The 24,734-nt window shown below is 42.0% G+C and overlaps 1 protein-coding gene across 2 annotated transcripts in view; it reads right to left on the bottom strand.

The window, feature by feature from the left end:
* Positions 1–1,329: 1,329 nt before the first annotated feature.
* CTSO (cathepsin O) overlaps positions 1,330–24,734 on the bottom strand; it is a 94,830-nt gene continuing 71,425 nt past the window's right edge. Inside the window, exons 6-8 of one of the 2 annotated variants that reach the window (XM_069243140.1) lie at positions 13,256–13,419; positions 12,459–12,551; positions 1,330–6,845 (exon numbers count right to left, since the gene is read on the bottom strand). In XM_069243140.1, coding sequence (XP_069099241.1) covers positions 6,811–6,845; positions 12,459–12,551; positions 13,256–13,419 — 292 coding nt within the window. In that variant the 3' untranslated portion in view covers positions 1,330–6,810. Of the gene's footprint in view, positions 6,846–10,654; positions 10,807–12,458; positions 12,552–13,255; positions 13,420–24,734 lie in introns of those variants that run through there. The other variant, XM_069243147.1, reaches the window with a different exon arrangement.

Consider the following 24,734-nt stretch of genomic DNA (forward strand, 5'->3'; position numbering starts at 1 on the left):
TATGTATGCATTAGATCAGACAGTCCAAAGTACGCCCTGTAGTAGATCTGATTGGGTGGTTACTATATAAAGGCTGACTTTCTAAATAGGAAATACAGTATTCCCTACAGTGAACAACTACAAAATGCTGTTTTGACTAAATAGGTAAACTCAAACTTTCCTATGGAGCAGGTAAGTCACAATTAAAATATTTTACAGTGTTGGCTAGGAAAATGCTAATAACTTGCCTCAAACTTCCTTTTCCATATTTATCAATAATCTTGATGGATTCTGAAGGTAATTGTTTGGCAACTATTCTGCTAATTCGAAAACACATACTGTTGCTGCATGAAGGCTTCAGTAGTGATTACTTTAGTTCTGTTGGACTTCCCTCCTGACAGTGATTATACCTTGATGAGATGTAAAAACCATTTCTGCCAATTAAATAATAGGCCTGTTTCTGAGAACAGAGAGGAAGGGTAGGGTTGATCGCTAGTCAATTATCTGGTACCGTCTCACTTGAACGTGGAGAGAAACAGGTGATCAAATGAAGGGCCCATGTTGAAGGCTGACACTTGATATGGTCATAACCAGGGGAGAGGTGGGGGCGTGGGTGGGTACGAGAAGTTGTTCATCCAGTGAGTTCTGTAAGACATTAGTTTCTCTTGCTATTAGGGAAGAAGCCTACTTCCAGATAAGGAAGTGGAGGCTGTTGTTCGTTTCCGTAGGGAAGGGCATGGAATGGTACCATATTCGGAAGAACGAAGCATGTCTCCTGCTATTTCTGGCTAATTGATTCTGGCCTTCCGGAATGGCCTGCCATTACACAAGATAGAAGAGCTGCAAATGTGGAGGACTGCTGGTAGAAATTCTGTAGAGACTGAGCCATAAAACGTCATTATTCACTGAAAAAGGCCCTGGATGAAAGCAGCACCCCCTCCTGTCAGCTCATCAGATCACTCCTGAATCTTGAAGCTTCATCGGGAGAAAAATAAATCCTGTCAGACCTGCATGTGAATGAGCCAGGGGTGTCCCCTACATGCCAACGGAACCTAGGAACTGGAAATACTCTGTAAAGGTCAACTGACTGCCTACATACTTTCTCAATGACAAAAAAGACTGAAGGGTCCCATCCTGCGATAGAAAACCAGTTGCCCCATTCAGAGGGGTCTGTATTGGACTCTGGGAGCAAATCTAGTGGCTCCTATTAGTAGCCAACTGTAGAAGCTTTAGAGCTGTCAGAGGGACAAGGAGTGACTTTTCCAGAATCTTCAAAAACTGGCAATTAACAATACTTTTGGCTGTTGGAGGTCTAGAACAAGGAACAAGTCAAACATAAACATTACATTTGATTGCCACTTACTTTTAATCTTTTTGGGTGATTTTAACCTTAAAACTTAACAGTTAGATGTTGATACATTAGCTCTCCCAGTTCACCAATGTTGTTCTCCAAAGAAATATTCTATGCTATGGCTCTACTCCAGTGGTCATTCTCTTGTTTGTAAATATGATATGCTAATCTATTAAATTAATTGTATTAAAAGAAAATGCTGTGTCAAAAAGAGATTGGTCTAACAACAGGGTAAGACAAGGGCACATCCTTGAAGGAATGATAATTCAACTTTTACATTAAAGCATTTTTTATCATGATATGCGATTCATAAACCAGTTTTGGAAAAATAACCTGGTTCACAAATCTGGTTCTGTATTCACGAAATTCAATACGATTTGAAAACACATTCTAATCTAAGAACTGCTACACAAATATACAATTTCTCCCACAAGGGTGATAAAACAGTTATGAATGTACTGCAGGGGGAAAGAAAAATACAAACAAGAGATGGCAAGGAAACTGACTGTGATTGAACAAATGCACTGTGAATTACACTCTACTTGGATCACTGACAGAATATCGGAAATAGAAATATTGTGTGGACAGAATATTGTGTCAAAAATATTGAGGACCAAAATATTGAGACGGTATGTGCAAATAGGTAAATATATATATACTAATCTTAACTCCACATTCACGTAACCTGAAGATATACATATATATATATAGTCGATGTACATATATGTGGAGTTAGATTAGTAAAACTTTGCTTACCTAAAGAAGCTTACCTTCACAATATTTTAGTCCTCGATATTCTTAACATAATATTTTCTCCATACAATATTATTTCTCCAATATTTTGTCTAAACACGATTCCATTTAGCTGCATGGTAGGGATTATGTATAGTTCATGCTAAAACCAATGCTTGGGTACCAGTGGGATTGTTTGCACAGAATGGTCAAAAGTCACATGATGATTGTTATAATTTATCAGAATCCTGCTCCTACAACCTGTTTGTAAAGAAAGGTCATTTTTTCAAATGTTTACCATTCACGTTTTGGACTGAAGCTGGAGTTGCATGGACTTTTAAACACTGGGGCGCTGCCCTCCAGCACCCTGTGGATGTGTTCTGGCCCCTAAAGACATATGGAACTGGTTGATCTCTGATTATCATATTTAGCCAATCTATAAGTCTGCAGTATATGGTACACAGCCTACAGGTTAAATGTCACTAATGGACTGCAGCAACTAGTGTGTCACCACTAAAGTGGCGATGCAAAACATGTTTTCAGACCTGCCCCTACACACTGCAGAGTATGCACTTTTAAAACTGCAAATTTGCCCTGGCAAAATAAACCCTTTGCCAGGTCTAAACCTTCCTTTTTAGTAATTAAAAGTCACCCCTAGAGTAGAACCTAAATGCCTAGACTACATGGTTACCGATATTAAAAAGTGGGACATGTGTTCTTAAGTTTTACATGTGCTAGCAGTGAAAAATGTCAAAAGTTGTTTTTCACTGTGGCAATGTTGGCTTTCCCACAGAAAAGCACTAACACCTTATAAAGTAAGGTCACATTTTGAATAACTGTTCTGAAAGTGTCACTTTTAGAAAGTTTGCATTGTCCTGTCTAAAAGGTTCTAGCAACACTTTCTGAGCTATTCCCCAATTGTCAGAGAGATCCTTCCATGTAGGATTTTGCCAGAGCCGGACACTGTGGGATTGTTTAGAATGAAACCCCAGGAAGTGATGTGAAAGGGGGTAGGGTTGCCCATGGGAACATTTCCCTATTGGTTACAAGCTAGTTCTAGACATGAAAGTGGCATCACGGGGTACCTTCTTCAGAATACCTCTGGACATGTGGATGACAGTAGGACAACTGCAACTGATGAACCATGGATTACAGAAATAGGACTGCACCTACTTGAACCAGTGAAGAGAGCTGAACCTGCTCCCACTTCTACTCAAGACTGAAAACAGGTCTCCAATGGCTAGTTGGATAACCTTCTGTTAAGCTCCAGAGACACGAAAGCTTCAAAAAGCCCAAGACTCTGCTGAGCCCAGCTGACTAGTTGTATCTGGATATGCCCTGGCCCATGCAGGTGACTTCTGAGAGATTAAGTGCTATCCCCCAAATGGTGGAAAAAAGGGCTTGGTTTGTTGGCAGTTGAAGGGTGGATTCTTTCTCTGCAAAACTGGACACTGAAACTTTTTTCTGAAACAACCAGAGGCTGCCATTGGACCTTGGCTGCCGACATTGCTTTGCCGGTATAATTCAGGGTGTTGGTCTACACTGCTTATAGTCATTTGAATTTCAAAAACGTTTCAAAGTCACTGAAAATATTCAGCTGGCGAGGGACTTTCTCTGGTGCAATTTTGAAATCCTACTGCTCTGAGTTTCAATCCAAAAGTCAATCGCTTCACTGCGGCTTTGTCCAATGGCTATCCAACCTCGTGGAATGCATCTCATGTGCAGCCTGATACCTTGTGGAGGAATTTGGACTTTGAAAAACATTTCTGAGTCACCAAGTAAATGTTTTCAATGGACCGAACTTGGTCTCTGTATAAGACTTGCACTCCATTAGTCAGTCTTGACTTTTGACTTTGACCCTATCTAGCCTGATCAGATACCTGCAGTAGGCACTTTGCAGTTTTTAGCGCTAGACACATCTAAAACTTTGAAAAAATCATTTCTCCGGTTCCCTACATCTGATTTGTCTTCCTTTGATGTCTATTTGCTCATTAATGTTTTCTTTATTTTTATAAATTGGATTAGAATTTTACTGTGTTGTGTTTGCTTCTTTTAACAGTTTCAGTACTGATAAATGTTTTACACATTCTTCCTATACTAAGCCGGTCTGCTCTGAGACACAGCTACCAAGGGTTTTACCAAGTTTTAAGATTTTGAGACCTAACTGGACCTAGTCATAACTAGTGCATTATTAGTTGAAGAGGACAACCATCCACCTCAATTGATAATTCACTTTCTCACACTGTTGGACAAAGCAATACACAATGCCACGTGGGTTCTGGTGGGATGTGAACTTGATTCAGGACAAGCCTTGCACTAACATCACACAATAAACAGCATTAGGCTGTGTCCAGAGATCACTAGGCACACTGGGAATTGGCACAGGACTTGGCGTCCAGTTCAATATTTTTATTTATGCTATAGGAAATAATCCAGAACGCAGCAGCAAGACATATCCTCAACCTCCTATGTAGCACCCACATCTCACCACACCTCAGAGAGCTCCACTGGCTCCATATACAAAACCATAGCAAATTCAAACTCTTCATAGACACATACAAAGCACTGAACAACATTGGACCAGCATACCTAAGCAACTACATGCATTTTCACTAGCCGACCAGACAACTTTGATCAGCCACACTCTCACTCGCGCACACACACCGTGTCCACAAAAGTAGAACTGGAAGTCACCCATTTTCCTACATGTCACCCAAAATATGGAACAACCTCCCTCAATGCATCAGAGCCTCCTTCTCGCTTCTTGAATTGCTGAAGACCTGGCTCTTCAATTAGCAATGTGGGGTCTAGGCACCATGCTCAATCTTCTGGATACCTTCACTGGTGATTAGAGTGCTGCACAAATATACATAATATAAAATATAAAAGTGCACATTAGGGACAATGAGTCCATGGCCAAAACAGTCTTGCCCACAGGAAAGGTTGCAGTCTAGCATACAGATGTGGCTGAGATCCCATCACAGGCTATCAGCTGTAAGTTCTCTGGATGTATTGAAGCAAAAGCTTTCAGGGCCTAATTTTTCAGCAGGTCAAGCATGTTGTCTAGGATAGCCTGTCACCTCAGTAACATGTTCTAAGGCTTAGATCATTTATGGTGTCTACTCCTATTCTGGTTAGAGTGAAAAATGCCCAAACAGGTGTTCCTGAGACACCTTATTATGCCCACAAGGGCCGTAACTCTACAGCATTAAAATAATCCTCACCAGCAAGTTATAAGTTATTATTGAATATGCACAATGTATAATACAACATATTGCCCAAAATGGACAAATCATTAATGAGTGAATAATGTTCAGAAAAATTAAATTGTACTATGATCTCATTGATTACAAAGTATTGTGCAAAATATGGTGCATATATGTTGAAAGAAAAAATAATTAATTAACACAGACAAAATATGCCATAGACTTTCTTTAAGGTTTCTTTGAATTTAACTCTCTAAACCCACTCATTTACACATCTAGTGAAACACATGTTATAAAATATATTTGTTTAAAACATCACTGGAGAGCTAAAGTGTGAAGATAACACACAAGATTAAAGTTATATAAAAAAGGATGGCTACTTACTAAAAGAATAATTATATAGCCACATGTGCTGGCTGAATATTTTTACATTCGCACATTGTCCAAATCGCTGTTTGCAACAACAAACACATTTTTTGCAATGAACTAAAGCCATTTTAGGTGTCAGTAAACTTTAAGTGACTCTTAAAATGGCATTGTGACTCCAAGTTGAAACGCTACTTGGTAGAGGTGTGCTGTAGGTGTCACTTCAATATGGCATTTCGACCTTTATCAATGTTGTGTAATTTCAACCTGGTTGGAAAACACTGAAATATTACTCCCAAGATAGGGTGGTGAGGAATTCTTAAAAGGTAAGGTATACCCATGTGATCACTTTCCCTTTCTGAATGCAGAAAAAAGGCTTGTTGGGGAGTAGGCAGTGGTCAAGTGGAACACTGCCAGCTCTCAACAAATATTTTTTTTAAAGACAGCTTTTTATTTTTTCAAACAAAACATTATTTCCTTGAAGGAAAATGGACTACATTAAAAAAATAATTTACTTTATTAAAAGGCGATCACAGACAGGGAGGTCCGTTGACTCCCCAGGCCACCAATATTGTGATGGCCAATACTCTAAGTGGCTTTCCTCATGAATATCCATGTGAATGTTCAGACTGCCACCCCCTCCTATTCAGAATTTAATGAATCAACCTATTAGTACATAGGTCAGTATATAAAAACATTTACCTGATGGCAAACATGCTGGTGGCAAATTCCATCCAGTTTTTTTAGACCACGTTTTAGTGCACATGACTCATAATTCGTAAAACAACCAATGGCTTACTTTGTAGCAGCTTTGCTCAAGTAAATATATTTTACAAACCATGAAAGGAAGTCCTATTTACATACAGTTAATAAAAATATCAGTCACATATCAACAGTGCTGTCTAACAACCATGCTCATATGGTGAAAGACTGCAAGATGTAGTGGCCAAACTTGCTCTTGAAATCTGTGCTGAGTGGACACTTTTTAAACAGAAAGACTTGCAACCAAGATATTAAGGTAAAGTCAGCAGTGGTGCAAGCTTCCCCATTCCAAATTAAAAGTTCATCCACATGACCCATCTTCTGAAATGGCTAAACTTCTTTGTCAGTTTTCTTCCCGGTCGAGACTTTCCTTGCTCAAAACCAACCATGTAGTAGCCACCTTAAACAGATCCATTAAACAAATGTAACAGCAACTGTATCCGCTATACCTTAAAATAAACAAGAAGAAAATGTGTTAACATAACTCACATTCATCTCATCACTGTGGCAACTTTTGTACTGTGACAACTTTTAAGATGTAGAAATCCAAATGAATCAGTCTTCACTCTTCTTGTTTTTAAGATTGTGACACGACTTCTATTCTCGTATTGCATACCAAAATTCCTATCATGGAATTATGACAAAGGGTGGCTAAGGCATACCCAATAAACACCTATAGAATGGGTACAATGACATAAGTAACAATACGAGTAGGATGGGATTTGCAGATATTTGTAATGTAGACATGGAATAGGTTACTTGCACACTGTGTGATAATGATTAATCTTGTTATAGCATTTCTGTGATAACAGATAAAGTGTAAGACACTGTTTGACACTGTACATTGTTTTTGCTTTTGTTTTCTTACAAATATTGATAAAATAATTTCTATACAGTTATTTAAGAAGCAAAGTTAATATGTGGTCTTCTCTCATGTATAAAACAAATTTCAAACATGAACCAACAAATGCAACATGGGATAAATAAACCTTCCCACGTGAACTTTCAATGGTGGCATTCAAAAGATAACAATGTGCAAAATAACTGCTCCCAACAGTTGATACAACTGGTTTGGACTGCCTTTAATTTAAAAAAGAGAGAGAAAGTGTGTGTGTGTACTAAAGACATCAAAGTTTATAGTCAAGTGTTAAAATAAGACAGGAACTTACATCACAAACCACTGATATACACCAGTTATTGTTTAGTCAGTGAAATATAACTAGCGCACTATAATGCACTCCTTAGCACCTTACATATTAACTTCATTACAGTGGCACCCATTAGTGATTTGAGCAATAAAAGTGGTGTTCTTTAAATCTACTCAGTCATGTCATCAACAATGCCATTTAAGCTTCTTTTTTAAAGTAGGTTGTCATTCCTTAAAACAAAAATTCTTCAATTTGAACATGGCAAGCATGTGCTGAGGTGACCCAACTTCTATGAATATCAGAGGAAACTCCTGACATCAAAAATGGGAAAGAAAATATGAAAGTTCAGTGAAATACATGTGGATACATTCCTGATTAGAAAACACCCTGACTTGAAAAAGAGGTTTGCACCTTGAAACATATGTTGGTTTTCTGGAAAAAGAAGGTCTTTTGGTTCAAAGCTATGACAAGAATTTAATAAATCATGATTATTGGCCAAAAGCTTACAGGGACATTACAGTTTTGTTCTGAATTTACTTGCACAAAACCAGAGAAATTCAGTAGTTATAGTTATTTCAAGTAACTATAACTCGTGCCCTAAGGTAACTATAACTCACGGCCTCACCAAGCACAGTTATCTGATTAATAATTTTACTGCAGATGTTACAATCAATGACTATCAATGATGTTATCAAAGACGTCATGAGTGCTGGTGCATGGTGAGGGCACGAATTATAGTTACCTTAGGGCAAGAGGCAAGAAAACTGCAATTGTTTTGTTTATTTTGCATTTGATGCATATCCATTTGGACTTTGACTACATGTTAGGATGATGGTGGAGACTCCTTATGTGGATGTCTCTATTATTTTTATGTTTAAGGACATAACATGAACTAATTTCTATTCTATAGGATTTTCAATCATTTTGACTTTGATGCAACAATTGAGCAACAATGTTTATATTAATTTTGTTTATGTATTGCACAAACGGAGTATACACAGCCGTTTCCCACCATTCCAATATGGCCAACATGTTTCATGTACAATGAGTGGGAGGTGAGAATCAATGTACCCTTGGTGTATGTTCACTTTCAATCGGGTCTCTTAAATGTGGTGTTGGGAAATTTTGCTACTCACCCTAGATCGAAATGCGTTGTGTTTTGCTTTGTGCATGTGTTTTGCCAAGTAAATAAACAGACTTTATACCTGAATGGTGTTTTTGTGGCCTTGGAGTGTGCCACACACCATTACCGTCAGGGTCCTTTATATATCTATATTTATATCTATATCTATATCTGTATCTATATCTATATATATAGTATGACAGCATCTATATATATATATATAGATATATAAATATAAGCAAATATTAAAAATATTAAAAGGACTTCAGAGTTAAGTCAAAATGTAAGTTAAAACAAACTGTTTCGTATCCTAAAGTAATAATAACTTGCGCTCATGCAATGCACATTATTAATATAACTAAAACATATCAAATGTAATCACTGATGACATCAATGATGCCACAGAAAAGTCATACGTGATGCAATATAGGAGGTAATAAGCAGTGCATTAGGCCCCAAAGGGTGCACATTCAATGTCGCAGACTTCCACCGGCACCCAGGAGCTGGCTGGGGATCTGGCAGGGCCACAGGAGGCTTTTTTGTACCTGATCCAGACAGGACTACTTTCTAATCAGAATTTGCAGTCTCTTGGTACTACACAAGTACACATACATGCAGGAGGCACCGGGATCTAACAAAGCAGGAACAGCTGGCCACAATCGTCTTGAACAGAAAGAAGCATGAATGGGATCTACCAAAGGAACTACAAGTTGAGGATCGAAGCTACATTGACTCATCAGGCACCTCAAGAGAAGTAACAACTGGATCAGTAACTAGCACAGTATGCTTAAAAATCTAGGAAAGAGTAGTAGAAGTGAACCTCTGGCTTGTGCATCTTTCTCTTCTCCTTTACTTAAGTCATTGTTCAATCAGGGGAACCTGGTCCAGGTGTTCAGAAAACAAGGAAGCTTGTGATGCTTGCCAGCTCATCTTTTAACGCCTTCCGTAACCCTCTCGGTAATAAAGTCATCTGAGTGTGTTCCTCCCAGGTGATCTTAGAATTAAGCTAGGAAAACTTAGCTTCATACTCTGGTCTTTAAAACATCTTATTGACCTTTGCCAACACAAAAAATCAGCATAATTATTCACACAGGGATCTTCAGCGATACGTAGAGGAGTTGCCCAGGCCAGAGCTGCACCACTCAAGGAACCAATCAAATGCCCAATATCGATCAATCAAAAGAATACTGTCAAAGTAAAAAATAAAAAATAAAAAATAAAAAACAGGGTGTCAAAAACCTTTTTCAACCTACTAAAGGTTGATTGCATGCAGACTGACAGACCGGGAGTGGATAATTTGATAAAAGTCCAACATTTTCTGCTCTCAATTGGTCCGACTCCAGGGTTTGTTGCTGGAGGACAGTAGAAAGGTCAACACAAGGATCCCTTCTGAAAACAGTCAGATGTTTTTGGTATTGCAACTTAGTCAGGGCTTGACAGTCAGGCAACTGTTTCCTGAAGACGTGATTTCACCACACACTCAAATATGTGGCAGGTAAGCATCCTCGAGAAGCTGCCATCCTCTCAGGAGGAAAATGCTGAGGGTGCAAAAGACCTCCCTGCTGATGAAGGGTTGAGAAAACCAGGAGTGAGGAATCCTGAAGATCGAACAGTCAGGATCAGCAAAGAAGGGAGACAAGTGAAGAAACACAGCTTTGTTTGGATGTACCCTCCGAGTTTGAAGACGTTAAATCATAAAACAACAGTAAAAGAAAATGTAGCAGAAAAGACAGCAGAAGACTTAATGGATTAGGAAACCAAGGGATGAACAGTCATGATGGAAATGGAAAATAAAAGAGACAGACAACCTTAAGTGGACTATCTGTGAAGCTGCCTTAAAATACAGCGGCCAACCCATCAGGCAAGCAATTGTCATTTGTCAGCTGGAGAGAAAAAAAGAACCTTAAGTGGATTAGCTGTGAAGTTACCTCAAAACACAGCGGCAAACCCTGAGAAAAGCAATTGCCATTTTGGTGTTGGAGAGAGAAGAAGCAGCAGCCAAGAGCCCAGGAGCATAAGAGGAACAGACCTAGGTGAGCGACTTCTACAGCCCACAGATGCAGACTTCTGAGTTGGTCCTGCACCATATGGAAGCTGTTGGCCTACTTCATCGGCAATCTCGCAGCACCTCACCCAAACCTAGAAAGTAAAGGTGATTTGTGGCAGCCTTAAAACATGACACTGACTCCTCAGGGAAGTCCTGGTGAATAGATCATACTCTTTCTCTCAGTTACACAAAGACAAACACACGTTAAGGCAATCAAGGAGATGCAAAATAGGTTTCAATATATTTATTGAAGCATTTGCATTCAATTATAAAAACAAATGGGCTGAGATAAATAAGCAGATGAAGCATAATACAGGGATTATGGTTACCAGTAGGGGAAAGTAAATAAACAATCCCAGCATTCTGTTATGATTATTAAATATAATGATTCCTACCCAAAGCACTAATGTTAAAACTTGACATCATAGTGGTGTTAGCCCCTCTGCCTATCGCGTCTATGAATGGAGCCCTGACCCCATACCTTAAAGATGGGCAAGGGTCTGCTTGTTGTCTGCTGGCAATTCTCCAGATTGGCTGAAGAGTCAATGTCAGGATCAGAGGCGCTGTCAATGGAATGGTGCACATTCCAGGACAGCCATGGCTGGAATGCCCTCTGCCCTCCTCAGGCCTACATGTTGTTTATATAACCAATAGAATAGTGTTCTATGACAGGCTGACATGTTAATATGTCTGTGTTTGAGGGTTGCCTCCTAACTCCTGGAGTGGCAATCATCATTCCAATATCATGTACCAACCATGACAGCATTGAGTAAGAAGTGCTGATAAAATGTACAACACAAATAGCTATGTCTTCTCAGAAAAGACAGCTGATTAAAATCGGCCTAAAGCTAAAATAAGGATGTCAAACCTAGGTACTAAGGGTAACCCACAACAAAACCAAGTGAACTTTTTTGGAAAATGTCCTGCAAATTTGCCTGGTGGTGCCAAAGTTATTAGCAAAATAAAGAAATGACTTTTCAGTGGAAACTCTGACCAAAACATAACTACAAATTCAATATCAACAACTATGTAATAGGAGATCCCATTTTTTGTAGGGTTAATATTTACTTCTCGTCTATGCAACACAATTTGCTGAATTTAGGAGCTGCAGGTTTTGGATACATATGTTAGTTTTAATTTTACAGTAAACATTGCACTTTTATATTAATGAAAAAACATATTTTTCAGAATCCAGCATTCTTAATTTGCCAATAAATCAATAGTCCCAAAAGTCACACAAGGCACCACTGTGATACATACCTCACAATCCGTACTGCTATTACATTCCGACTGCATGTTTGTGTGCATATAGCCACCTTACAACATGCAGATAATACTACTATAGATGGTATGACTGATTGATGATTGCATCTGTTGTACCGTAAAGCACAAAATCTCAATAAAGATGGAAAAAACCAATCCTCACAGACCTAAGCTTCAATCCAATTATTCATCCACTCTATTTATGCGTCAACCTATCCAGGTTTATAGAGGCAGATAAGAGACAAATCTAGACCTACGTTACACACAGTGTACATGCTGCTAAGAAGATAAGCTTTTGGAAGACTGACAGCCCCCCGTGGCTCCCTGACCTTATATTCATGTACAACATGTTTAAGGGGGAACACAAGAAAATGCTTGGCAGTAACTAATCACTATAGGCAACCTATAGTGAGTTAGGATCACAGACAGTCGACTAGAAACAGCAGCACAAAAGCAGCAAAGAAAAAATATTATTACTTACCACAGACATTGTCTCCGATCTTAATATGTACATAACCAGCTATTCCCCAAGAAGCACCCCATGAGTTCCTAACAATCCAGTAGGGTACTTCGCCTGAAATTAAAATAAAGAGGAATATTTTGCATTTGGATATTACATGCATACTTATTGGAATTTTATCTCAAATCACAGAATGTTATATCCTTCATTAGTCCTGCGTAAGGCTTCACTGGCATTAGAATGCCAATTCTGGCAGACTTGAAGCAGTTAGTCATGAAGTCAAAAGATTTATGACAAATTACGAGCTATGATATAACATTTTTGTCTTTCTAGATTGCTTAGCCCCTTCATGGGTTGAGCACAGGGACCATTAATATATGTAGAAAATAACTGAACGTAAGTAAAGGGATGCATTTACAAATAGTTACACAGTCCCTAGCTAACAGCTGTTTTCACTAGTCAAGCCCACTACTTTAGTCATTTGTTGCACAAGTTCCTTTGCAGACTTTTTCTCACATGAATATGGAACAAGGCAGGGTGGGCAAGCTGTAGCCAAGACTGCAGCTGCAGTAAGGGGTGGAAAGAGGTTTAAGCGATTTAAAAATTAACTAAAAAAGGTCACATAATTCCATCCCTTACAGTACAGTAAATGCTACTTAATTCTACTCCATGCATTACAACGATTTGAATGTTTGAAGTATATTTGCGAACTCACAATATGCTTGATAGTAATCCTTCTTGATTCAGTCAGCACTCTTTTGATATGAACTAAAACAATGTATAAAACATACGGCTAGAAATGAATCAGAGGTCTGTACCTGACGTGTCAAAACCAGTGATCAGAACAGCATGATTTGATTCTCCAGCGGAGCAGTGATGTTGTATGATGCCTCCCAGGTAGTCCTGCCAGCTAATGGCATCCACTAGGACAATCAACGGGCCCAATTGAACAAGCATTCTTCTCATTTCCTCCTCATGGCCTCTGTAAAGAAGTAAACATACAATGAAAGTGCTGTCACAGGCACACAGTCTAAGGTACCCTATTTGTTTTTTTTTTACAAGCCAGAAGAAGCAAGTAAATTTCTAAGTTAGCACTGAATCCAAATGAATCCTCCTACATCTGATGCACTTGCACCAAACAGCACCATGGAGGAGACATGATATAAGATTGAGACTCCCTAATAAAATTTGGTGAACATCTTTGGTGCTGAAGGGAAACATGAACAGGGTGATACAAATGGTTAAAATCCTGTTGCATACACAGTTTATTTCGCTTTTATTTTTATTGTTCTTTGTTGTCCATGAGGATAAGAATATTTATTTTTAATGTGTCACTCATGCTATTCTTGCTCTGTCCTGGGCGTTCTGTGGAATAACTTTCCTTTTCCTCAGAGCACTGGGGATGTGAGAGACATGGTTGTGGGCTTCTGCACTCTTTACTGATCTTCTGTAATAAACTGCTTTAACCATTCGTAAGACTTAGAGAATTTAACTTCGATATTCTACAAATTGATGACAAGTGAGTACCTTACAGGAGCCCACCAACCTCAAGAAATTCAACTTTCTTTAAAGAGGAGCCAGCTCTGCTCCTGCTTCCTTCACAGCGCCAGCATTCAACTCACCGTTTGTTGCAGACGTCAGCCTGGTTTCTGACACTGTGGAGTGCAGCTCTACAGGTAGGATTACAATTTTGGTCAAGTGGGGTACCAGCGATGCAGCTCTTGAGCCCAAACTTCTGCCGTTGCAAAGATCACACTTGCGTCTGCACATGCAGCTAATGCAGTGCTCAGCTTCTCAAGTTCTTCTCTCACCTATGTCGTCACCTCATCACGCTGCACGATGGTGGCAGCCATCTTTGACCAGGATCATGTTCACACTCAATTCAGTGGGACATAATTACACTAACTGTGAAATCTATGACAGGCACTTCGCTGTACAGGTTTCAGTGCCTAATCTCACACCGTAATCATCAGTAACAGGCACACCTGAACTGAGGTTTTTCAGAATTTACTTTAGTTGGTTCTTATTTAAGTTGCAAATTTGCCGGCAACAATTCTTAATATTTACATTTGTTTTTTTTAAACATCATTTTGGTTACTATATCACATCATAGCTGCTAATAATCAATAACACAAAATTAGTCCCTGTCTTCAAAAACCTGGCACACCTATTATACTTTGAAAACATTGGTTCAGGTCCTTTGAGAATGATTTAGTTGCAACTGATTCACAATACTTGAACCAAAAAGGAAACTTGCTTTAATATTTGGATACCTTGGTCTTAAAGGTCAGCAAGTCATTGATACCCTTGCTCAGTTAGATATGCTTGCAGAATGGGTGGAGCCTTGGAATGTTCATATGGAAGCTGCCACAAGTCTCACAAAAACATTTTCTGAAGAACCAAGTGTGTTGCTAGAACACTTTAATTTCTTTAATAGGAAACAGAATATTGAGGAGTCAGTTGAAGAACATATTTCAGCTCTAAGGTTACTGGTTTCTTCATGCAACTTTGGCAATTATCTCAATACATACATCAGAGACCAATTCATGTACAGTTGTGCCTCTATAAAATCAAAGAGAGATTGCCGAGTTGCAGAGACCCCACTCTATCAGAGGTTATTGAAAATGCCAAAAGCATAGAAAGGTTGATTATTTCAACTAAAATGATGTAATCAGAGGCAACAATAACAGAGAGATTAGAAATAAATGCAATTGGTGAACACAAAACAATAGGAGCGATTGCCATTAAGGATAAAGTAATTTCCAGTCAAGAAGAACACCAACACATTACAAATGTGGTTCCAGGTCTAATTTTGGAAATAACCCAAATTGTCCTGCTGATAACGAACATTGCAACAAATGTGGAAAAAGTGGACATTTACAGTATGTTTGCAGGGGCGCCAAAACCCCAGTTAGAATCAATACAGTTGATGTAGATTCTGATCAGTGCTCAGAGGACCAGTCCAAGGTGGTTCTTACTGTATCCACTGATCACAAATTGTCTAAAATGATAAAAGGTCCTTGGTGCAAAGCACTCACTGGGTAAGTATCTAGCAACATGATGGTGGACTCTGGTGCACCCATTACCATTATATCAGACTCTCTTCAAAGAAAAATGGAATACAACCCCGTTAACAAAAACAGATAAACATTCTAAAGCTTTTGGGGAACAAGATACATGCTAGGGTACTTTATTGGTACACTTTGCTGTTTGGGAAGGCAAATTAATATTAAAATGTATGTTGCCATCAAAGGAAGGAATAATATAGGATGGCAGGACGAGGTCAGATTTAGGATTATGGTAATACCTGGGCATGAGAATCCCATTTTGTTGTCTGACAGTTCTATCTCATTAATTTACACTGTGGAGGATATCAACCTAGAAATGTTGTTAATAAGTTTCATAGCATTTTCAGTGACAATATAGGAAACATTAAGAGATCTGAGCATTTGATCAAACTTGAAGAGGGTGCTTGTCCCGTTGTACACAAGGTCAGATCTGTGCTGGTAAGTTTCAGATTTAATCTCAAGAATTTACTAGACAAATTGTATGAAGAAAGGGTGATCCAAGAAACGGACTCCTCTGAATGGGTCAGTCCAGGAGTAGTTAAAAAACAGCAGGTGATATGTGTTGATTTATGCACCCTCAATAAGAACATCATAATCGATTGTTACCCATTACCCAAAGTTCAAGAATCGTTGGCCAACTTGGGGGAGTCCAAATGTTTGTCCCTACTTGACCTCAGATCGGCATATCATCAAATACCACTTGCTGCAGAGAGCCAAGACCATACCACCTTCAGCACTCCCTTTGGAGCATAAAATATATGCACACGCCATTTGGACTGGCCTCTGCAGCAAGTGTATTTCTTTTTATGGATACTGTTCTGAGGGATATTCAGGGGTGCAAGCATTTCAAGGCGACATACGTTTTTGCTAAGTCTGTCAGAGAACACAATTTGATTTTAGAAAAGGTGTTACACGCATTTGAAGACGTAGGTATCACCTTGAGAAAGACAAATGTAAATTAATTGTCAATCAATTGAACTATATAGGTCACAACATGTCTGATCAAGGCATTAAACTTAAAATGTCATTGTAGATGCATTCCAAATACCACTCCACCACACAACAAAGACACCGTAAACTCTTTGTTGGGCTTATGTGAACACTATTCATGTTTCATACATGGGTGTGTTCTGGTAGTACAACCATTGAGATAATTATTAAAAAGGACACATCTTTGAATGGTCTTATAAGACCAATGAGGCATTTCTTAAAATTAAGGACCTCATTATGAATCTGGCGGTCCATGGACTGGCAGACTCACGGTGGCAGGTGGACTGCCATGGTAGTGATGGTCCGCCCACCCTATTATGACTGTGGTGAAAACGCCATGGTGGAAACGCTGCCACCACCAGGCTTCCGCCACCATGCAGCCTTGCGGTGGCAGCGTTTCAGAACCAACAGGGTAGCACTGCAAGCAGTGCTGCCCTGAAGATTAGGAGTCCCCTTCCGCCAGCCTTTTGGCTGGCAGAATGGGTGACTCAGGCCCCCCTGTGGGCCCCTGCACTGCCTATGCATTTGGCATGGGCAGTGCAGGGGCCCCCATGCACAGCCCCATCATGCATTTCACTGTTGGAATTACGGGCAGTGAAATGCGGCCAAGGATCAGCCCATTCCACCACCTGCCAAGGCGAAGAAGAGGGCCCACATGCCGTATGAAAAAGCCGCACCATCCACCCAGCAAGGCCTCCTCCAAGCCAAAATGGGACAGTGACAAGGGCCCAGCAGCGACATCCATGGTGGGGAAGGGACACAAGGCTAAGCGGAAGTCAGCACAGGGCACAGAGCCTCCGGCTGAGAGACTCGTGTCAACCCTTCTGGCAAACAGAACAGCAACCTGTACGGTGGTGGACACCGCCACCTGCACGTCTGCTGCCTCAGCAACAGTCCCCAGCATCATCCCCAGTGGGTAGCCGACCGAGGCTGCAGAAGACGTCCTGCTGTCTCCCTCCACAGGTGCGGACACATGCACCACCGGCAGTATCTCTGCCACAGATACCGCCGCAACCACCGCCACCAGCCCCGCGACATGCACAGACAGTGCCACCACAGCTGATACAACAAACATTCCCAGGGGACAGCCATCTGAGGCTGCAGGAGAAGTCCTGGACCCTGCACAGAGTACCTGAGGCACCACACCAAGCACTGTTAGTACCAGCATGTGGCAGGCAAAGTTGCAGCAGGGTGGAGTGTGTCTCTGACTCCATGGAGTATCATGCTACCTGTTCCCAGGCAATCTTGTGGCACACACACCCAGGTGAGAAAATGGGACCTGCCACACTGCATGTGCAGCACTCTGGGCACCAAACCCCCGCCAGAACCAGTGGAGAAAACCATCCACTACCCCAGTCCTTGGCAGGATGAAGCACTCTGGGCACCAAGCCCCCTCCAGAACCATTGGAGAAAGGCACCCACTACCCCAGTCCTTGGCAGGATGAAGCACTCTGGGCACCAAGCCCCCTCCAGGACCAGTGGAGAAAGGCATCCACTACCCCAGTCCTTGGCAGGATGAAGCACTCTGGGCACCAAGCCCCCTCCAGAACCAGTGGAGAAAGGCATCCACTACCCCAGTCTTTGGCAGGATGAAGCACTCTGGGCATCAAGCAACCTCCAGAACCAGTGGAGAAAAGCATCCACTACCCCAGTCCTTGGCAGGATGAAGCACTCTGGGCATCAAGCAACCTCCAGAACCAGTGGAGAAAAGCATCCACTACCCCAGTCCTTGGCAGGATGAAGAACTCTGGGCACCAAGCCCCTTCCATAACCAGTGGAGAAAAGCATCCACTACCCCAGTCCTTGGCAGGATGACGCACTCTGGGCACCAAGCCCCCTCCAGAACCAGTGGAGAAAGGCATCCACTACCCCAGTCTTTGGCAGGATGAAGCACTCTGGGCATCAAGCAACCTCCAGAACCAGTGGAGAAAAGCATCCACTACCCCAGTCCTTGGCAGGATGAAGCACTCTGGGCACCAAGCCCCCTCCAGAACCAGTGGAGAAAGGCATCCACTACCCCAGTCTTTGGCAGGATGAAGCACTCTGGGCATCAAGCAACCTCCAGAACCAGTGGAGAAAAGCATCCACTACCCCAGTCCTTGGCAGGATGAAGCACTCTGGGCACTAAGCCCCCTCCAGAACCAGTGGAGAAAAGCATCCACTACCCCAGTCCTTGGCAGGATGAAGCACTCTGGGACAAAGCCCCCTCCAGAACCAGTGGAGAAAAGCATCCACTACCAAAGTCCTTGGCAGGATGAAGCACTCTGGGCACAAAGCCCCCTCCAGAACCAGTGGAACATGTCACCGACTTGAGAGACTGTGGCTTTGCACTCCCCAGGACCAATCAGTGGGCAAACCACCCACTTGAGATACTTGAGAGACTGTGGCTTTGCACTCCCCAGGACCAATCAGTGGGCAAAGCACCAACTTGAGAGACTGTGGCTTTGCACTCCCCAGGACCAATCAGTGGGCAAAGCACCCACTTGAGAGACTTGAGAGACTGTGGCCTTGCACTCCCCAGGACCAATCAGTGGGCAAACCACCCACTTGAGACTTGAGAGACTGTGGCTTTGCACTCCCCAGGACTAGTCAGTGGTCATGGAGCCCCCTCGTGGAGCAGTGGCGTCATCCCTTCAACCGGCTGAGGTTCCCCCATCTTCTTTCCCCCGAGGTGTCTGTTTTTGTTTCGACCTGATGCCCCAGCAGTGTTCTTTCCGTTTAGACGCAGGTATCATGTGTGGGCTTCGCCCATGCATTATGGGACGACTGGTCCACGGACAATGACTGGAACACTATCCGGACTTGTGTAGTTGCTGTACATATTTGTATATAATGATCTGTTACAGAGCTGTTTCCATATCTGAATTTTCAATGATTATACTTGTTACAATCCTTTCATTATGTCCTTGCGTTCTTCCAGGGGCTGACCGGGTGTATAGGTAATGCTGATGCATGTATTTTTGTGTATGGTGTCATGGGTGAGGGTAGGGATGGGGGTGTTGTGTGTTGGGTGCGTGTGTGTCACTCTCTCTTTCCTCCCCCCTCGACTGTGTGCTAGGTGCAGTACTCACCGTGGTTGTTGCCGCCGTCTTTGCTGCTCCTGGTTGAAGAGGAGGTAAACCAACATTGGTAGCACCTGAAGTTCGGGCTCCATGGTGTCCTGGTTCCTCGTTGGGTGTCGAGAGGTGAGTGGTTTCCGTTCCAAAGACTGTTTCCCCCTTGCTTTTGATGGCATTCGTACCGCCCTGGAAAAGGTGGCGGATAGGCCTGTTGTAATACAGTGGGCGGTACATTGTCTTCCACCTGTCTGTTGGCGGGTACCACCGCGGTGTTTGTTTTTACCACTGTGGCAGTCGGAGTGTTAAAGTGGCTGTCTGTGCTGGCGGTTTCCACCATGGTCGTGATTCCATTTTCTTTTCGGCCGGCCTGTTGCCGGTATTACTGCCGCTTTAACATCGACCGCCAGGGTTGTAATGAGGGCCATAATATTTATCTTGATAAATGCAGGTCAGAACGATCAAAGATGCAATAAGTAAATGTAGAAATATTACTAAAAAGTGATATAAAGTGTCTTAAGTCTTTTGAAGCATGCAAAGTCTCTTTCAAGCACAAAGTACCTGGTTTGCGTGAAAAATCTCCGCAAAGAACCACAGAGAAGAAGATGTGAGGAAACAAAGGGGGTGTGTGTCGATTTCTCGGACTGCACATGGCGATGCGTCATTTAGTTTTCACACAGGGACGGCTGTGCATCAATTTCCGGCGCTCGGTCGTGGATCCTCTTCGGGTTGCTGGGGTTTTCACACGCCCCCGGGACGGTGCCTGGATTTCCTGCACTGGCAGGATGAAGTCACAGGAGCTGCGTCGATTCGGTGGGCATTGCGTCAAATTTTCTACTATTTCCGGTCGCTATGCTAGTGCTGTGTCGATCTTCTTGTTGCGAAGTCAGCTGCGTCGTTCTGGTTCGGAGTGCAGTGAAATTTTCACCGCAGTGCAGGCTGTGCATCATTTCTGGCAGCCTGTGCATCGAATTTCGCCGCACAAGGAGTCCCTTTTGTAGAGATGAAGTCTTTTTGGTCCTGAGACTTCAGGGAACAGGAGGCATGCTCTATCCAAGCCCTTGGAGAGCAGTTTTCAGCACAGCCAGAGAGCACCAAGGCAGCAGGGCAACAGCAAGGCAACAGTCCTTCACAGAAAGCAGACAGGTGAGTCCTCTGGGCAGCCAGGCAGTTCTGCAGTTTCTTTTCCAGGAAGTGTCAGAGTGGGTAGGGGCAGAGGCCCTGTTTAAATACCCAAATGTGCCTTTGAAGTGGGGGAGACTTCAAAAAGTGGCTTAGAAGTGCACAAGGTTCCCTTTCAGTTCAATCCTGTCTGCCCGGGTCCCAGTAGGGGGTGTGGCAGTTCTTTGTGTGCGGGCAGGCTACTGTCCTTTGACATGCAAGTGTCAGGTACTCCACCCTCCCAGCCCAGGAAGACCCATTCAAAATGCAGGTGTATGTAAGTGAGGCTGAGTATCCGGTGTTTGGGGTGTGTCTGAGTGAATGCAAAAGGGAGCTGTCAAATAAACCCAGCCAGACGTGGATTGTAAGGCACAGTAAAATTTAAGTGCAGAGAAATGCTCACTTTCTAAAAGTGCAATTTCTAAATTAGTAATATTAAATCCAACTTCACCATTCAGCAGGATTTTGTATCACCATTCTGGCCATACTAAATATGACCTTCCTACTCCTTTCAAATCAGCAGCTACCACTCAAACAATGTATGAGGGCAGCCCCTATGTTAGCCTATGAAGGGAGCATGCCTCACAGCAGTGTAAAAACGAATTTAGGGGTTTTACAGGACAGGTAAACTACACAGGTACGTATCCTGCCTTTTGCCTACACAGCACCTTGCCCTATGGGTTACCTAGGGCATACCTTAGGGGTGTCTTATGTGTAGAAAAAGGGGGGTTTTAGGCTTGGCAAGTACTTTTAAAAGCCAAGTCTAATTGGCAGTGAAACTGAACACACAGGCCTTGCAATGGCAGGCCTGAGACAAGGTTTAGGGGCTACTTAAGTGGGTGGCACAATCAGTGCTGCTGGCCCACTAGTAGCATTTTATCTACAGGCCCTAGGCACATACAGTGCACTCTACTAGGGACTTATAAGTAAATTAAATAGTCCAATTTGGTATGATCCAATGTTACCACATTTAAAGGGAGAGAGCATATGCCTTTTAGCACTGGTTAGCAGTGGTAAAGTGCGCAGAGTCTTAAAACCAGCAAAAACAGTATCTAAGAAGTGGAGGGAGGTAGGTAAAAAGTTAGGGGTGACCACCCTAGGGATGTCAGGTCTAACACATGAGAAGTGACTGGCACAGAGGGATCAACATTACCCAAGCATGGTGTTGTCTTGACGTGGGGACCGGCACAAACCAAGGTAGACGGAGTGTCCTCGGAGGCATCTTCTTCCTCTGCCTGGAGGAACTCTTCGCTGGACTCTGAGGCGTTGGAGTGGATGTATTCAAGGCTGAGCTGGTGAGCTGAGAATTGAGGTCTTCCGACCCAAAGAGTTTGGCTGGCGGAATCCGCCGCCCGCCAAGCTCATAATGAGGCCCTAGATGTCAGAAGTATGCATAGCATGTGTGTCTAGAGTCATACATGCAAAGAACACAACCTTGCGACACTCAAGTCTATGACGTGCTCTGAGAAACGTTTTCAAACCTCTTCAAGGGGGCTATTCAGCTGCCAGGTGACAGATGAAGCTCCTGCAAATGGACTTCCCGAGGCTGTGGGCAGGGAAAAGGTAACTTTCTAAAAGTGTCTTTTACAAAATATTAATTGTAAATGCAATTTTACCAGTGGATTGGGATTGTAATGAATATTTTTAAAAGTCACAAATGACATTTGTGGCGGTTCCTTCATCTGAGACAACATTATTACATTTAATATTGTAACCTAATTCTTTCCCAAGAAACAGCTAACCCTGCTACAGTGAAAGTATTTTTGGGCCTTTCCAATCCATGGACATGTACAACATTAAACTTTCTTCTACTTTTAAATTCCACACTACCTGTATTATCAGCAACAAGGCCTACTTAGGGGTGATTTACAAATATTCACAAATACTAGAAAGGAAAGTCATGGACTGCCAAAAGGCGTTATTTTTACATGTCCAACTTGCAGTTTTGAAACTGCACATCCACAGAGGGTAGGCCTGTAATCATGTTTAGACTGTCACTGTAGCGGATGGCACAACGGGTTCTGCAGTCCCTTTCCGACATTTAAATTACAGGCTCTTAGAACAATCTGTTAGTATTATACACTAGGGGCTTAAATGGAAGGTAAATATGCCAATTAGGGGAATGCCAACAGTTAACAGAGTTCTACAACTAGCAAAGATCGGGTTCACAAAAAAGGCAAAACATTCATGGTGACCCTGCAGAAAAAGCTAATTTCCAACAGGGACTCAGTGTGTTTGTGTATGCCATGCCTCCTTGCATGTGTGTAATGATGCCTGTTACATAAAGAGCTTAGAAAAGGCAAAAGTGCCGCATGAAGCACTATATCGAAACAAGTTTTTGTTGTCTTTATATGGGATTGTAGACGTTGACATAAGAGAAGCATAAACTGCTCCGTAACAGTCCACAACATAGACACTGGAAAATGTGGATCTAATGTACTTTATTCTACATTAAAGTCTAAGTGCATGACCCTTGCGGAAATTTGAATTATACCTCATACCTCTTTATTTTGTTTCTCCACATTTGCAGGAAAAAAGGAGGTGACACTGTGACACCAGCAGCCCCCAGCACGTCATGGAAGCCTGGGGAAACAGTGGCGGGAGTAGAACCAGGATAGTGATGGCCATTACAATGCACCAAGGGCCTGCTCCCTTCTTCCTCTGTAGACAGCTGGTACACTAGATGTGTTTGCAGGCTAATCCGAGGAAAGGTGTGAAACCGGAAGTGTAAGGAAGGAGGCTGACTGCGCTGTTCACAGCATAATGCCCATTAGTGTGCTTAGATCGAGGCAGAGGCCCGATGCTCAATAGCTGAGGTGGAATATTTTATGTTCCAGTTACCATTCAAAAAAACTGTTAGTGAAGTCCGATATCGGCAAAATGCAGTAGGCTGATTCTAAACATGATGAACAACCAAAACAACACATGGAGTAATTATAAAAATATTTATTTGAAGTACGATTTTTTGTACTTGGTGAATAGAAGTCAGTGAATTGAAGAAGACAGAGTCTAACAACAAATAGACAATTTCCAAGAATTATAAATATAAATGAGAGAAGAAAGGAAATTAAATAAGGAGAACTGAAATGACTGAAATTATACAGCTTGTGATCAAATTGTATTGCGTAACAATAGCGGTTATGAGGGGCCGGACTGTAACAGGATTAATTCCAAAACGAGTATTTTGTGGCTTCAACACAACATAATTAATCATTGATCTTCCAAGCAGAACACTGTCTCCTAGTCTGAAATAATCCAAACAAAGTCCACCGCCCGAAGACAGAGCAAATATTTGCTTATGCTAGTCTTACAGGAAAGTCGTACAACATTCAGTCACTGCATTTTCCTTGTTCCTTAGAAGGTATTTTATTCTACATTTTAAACATGGCAAATAGTAATTACTAATACAAGTCTAATGTGTTTTAGTGAATTCATTTCACCTCAGTTTCCCAACTAAAATGTTCGATCACTCTATGCAGCAGACTAACCCTAGTAGAATGTAGTGTACACTAGCACTTATGCATAGGGGTCTCTTCGTTCTACAGTCACAAGTGGTGCATGTCTCCTGTAGCTGATTAAACTCCCCTCTAGAAATCGGAAGCTGTAGAGCCTGAAACGTATAGACGATTTTAGGCCGCACAAACATTACGAGTGCAGTAACTCTTACCAGACAGGTCATGGCGTGGGCACACCAAGAACTCAGGAGTGCTTTAATCTTACTAAGTAGGGGTTCGACATTGCTCCTCCTTATTATTTCCCGGTTTGACTAAGCACTGTATCTCAGTTCTCCAAACTATGTAAGTAGGAAATTGCAGGTGGTTCAGAATGCCTCTGCTCGGCTACTTCTAGACATACCTAGACACATGTCTGTTAAAGAGGCTATCTCCTCTCTTCACTGGCTTCCCATGGCACAGCGCATAAAATTAAAAGCTCTGTGCTATATTCATCTAAAGCTGGCAAAAATACAGGGCCCAGCAAAAGGTGAATTTCTGTGGGTAACCACGCAGAAAAGGCAGGTTTCC

The sequence above is a fragment of the Pleurodeles waltl genome, chromosome 1_2 (assembly GCF_031143425.1).
Source record: "Pleurodeles waltl isolate 20211129_DDA chromosome 1_2, aPleWal1.hap1.20221129, whole genome shotgun sequence".
NCBI classification, from domain to species: domain Eukaryota; kingdom Metazoa; phylum Chordata; class Amphibia; order Caudata; family Salamandridae; genus Pleurodeles; species Pleurodeles waltl.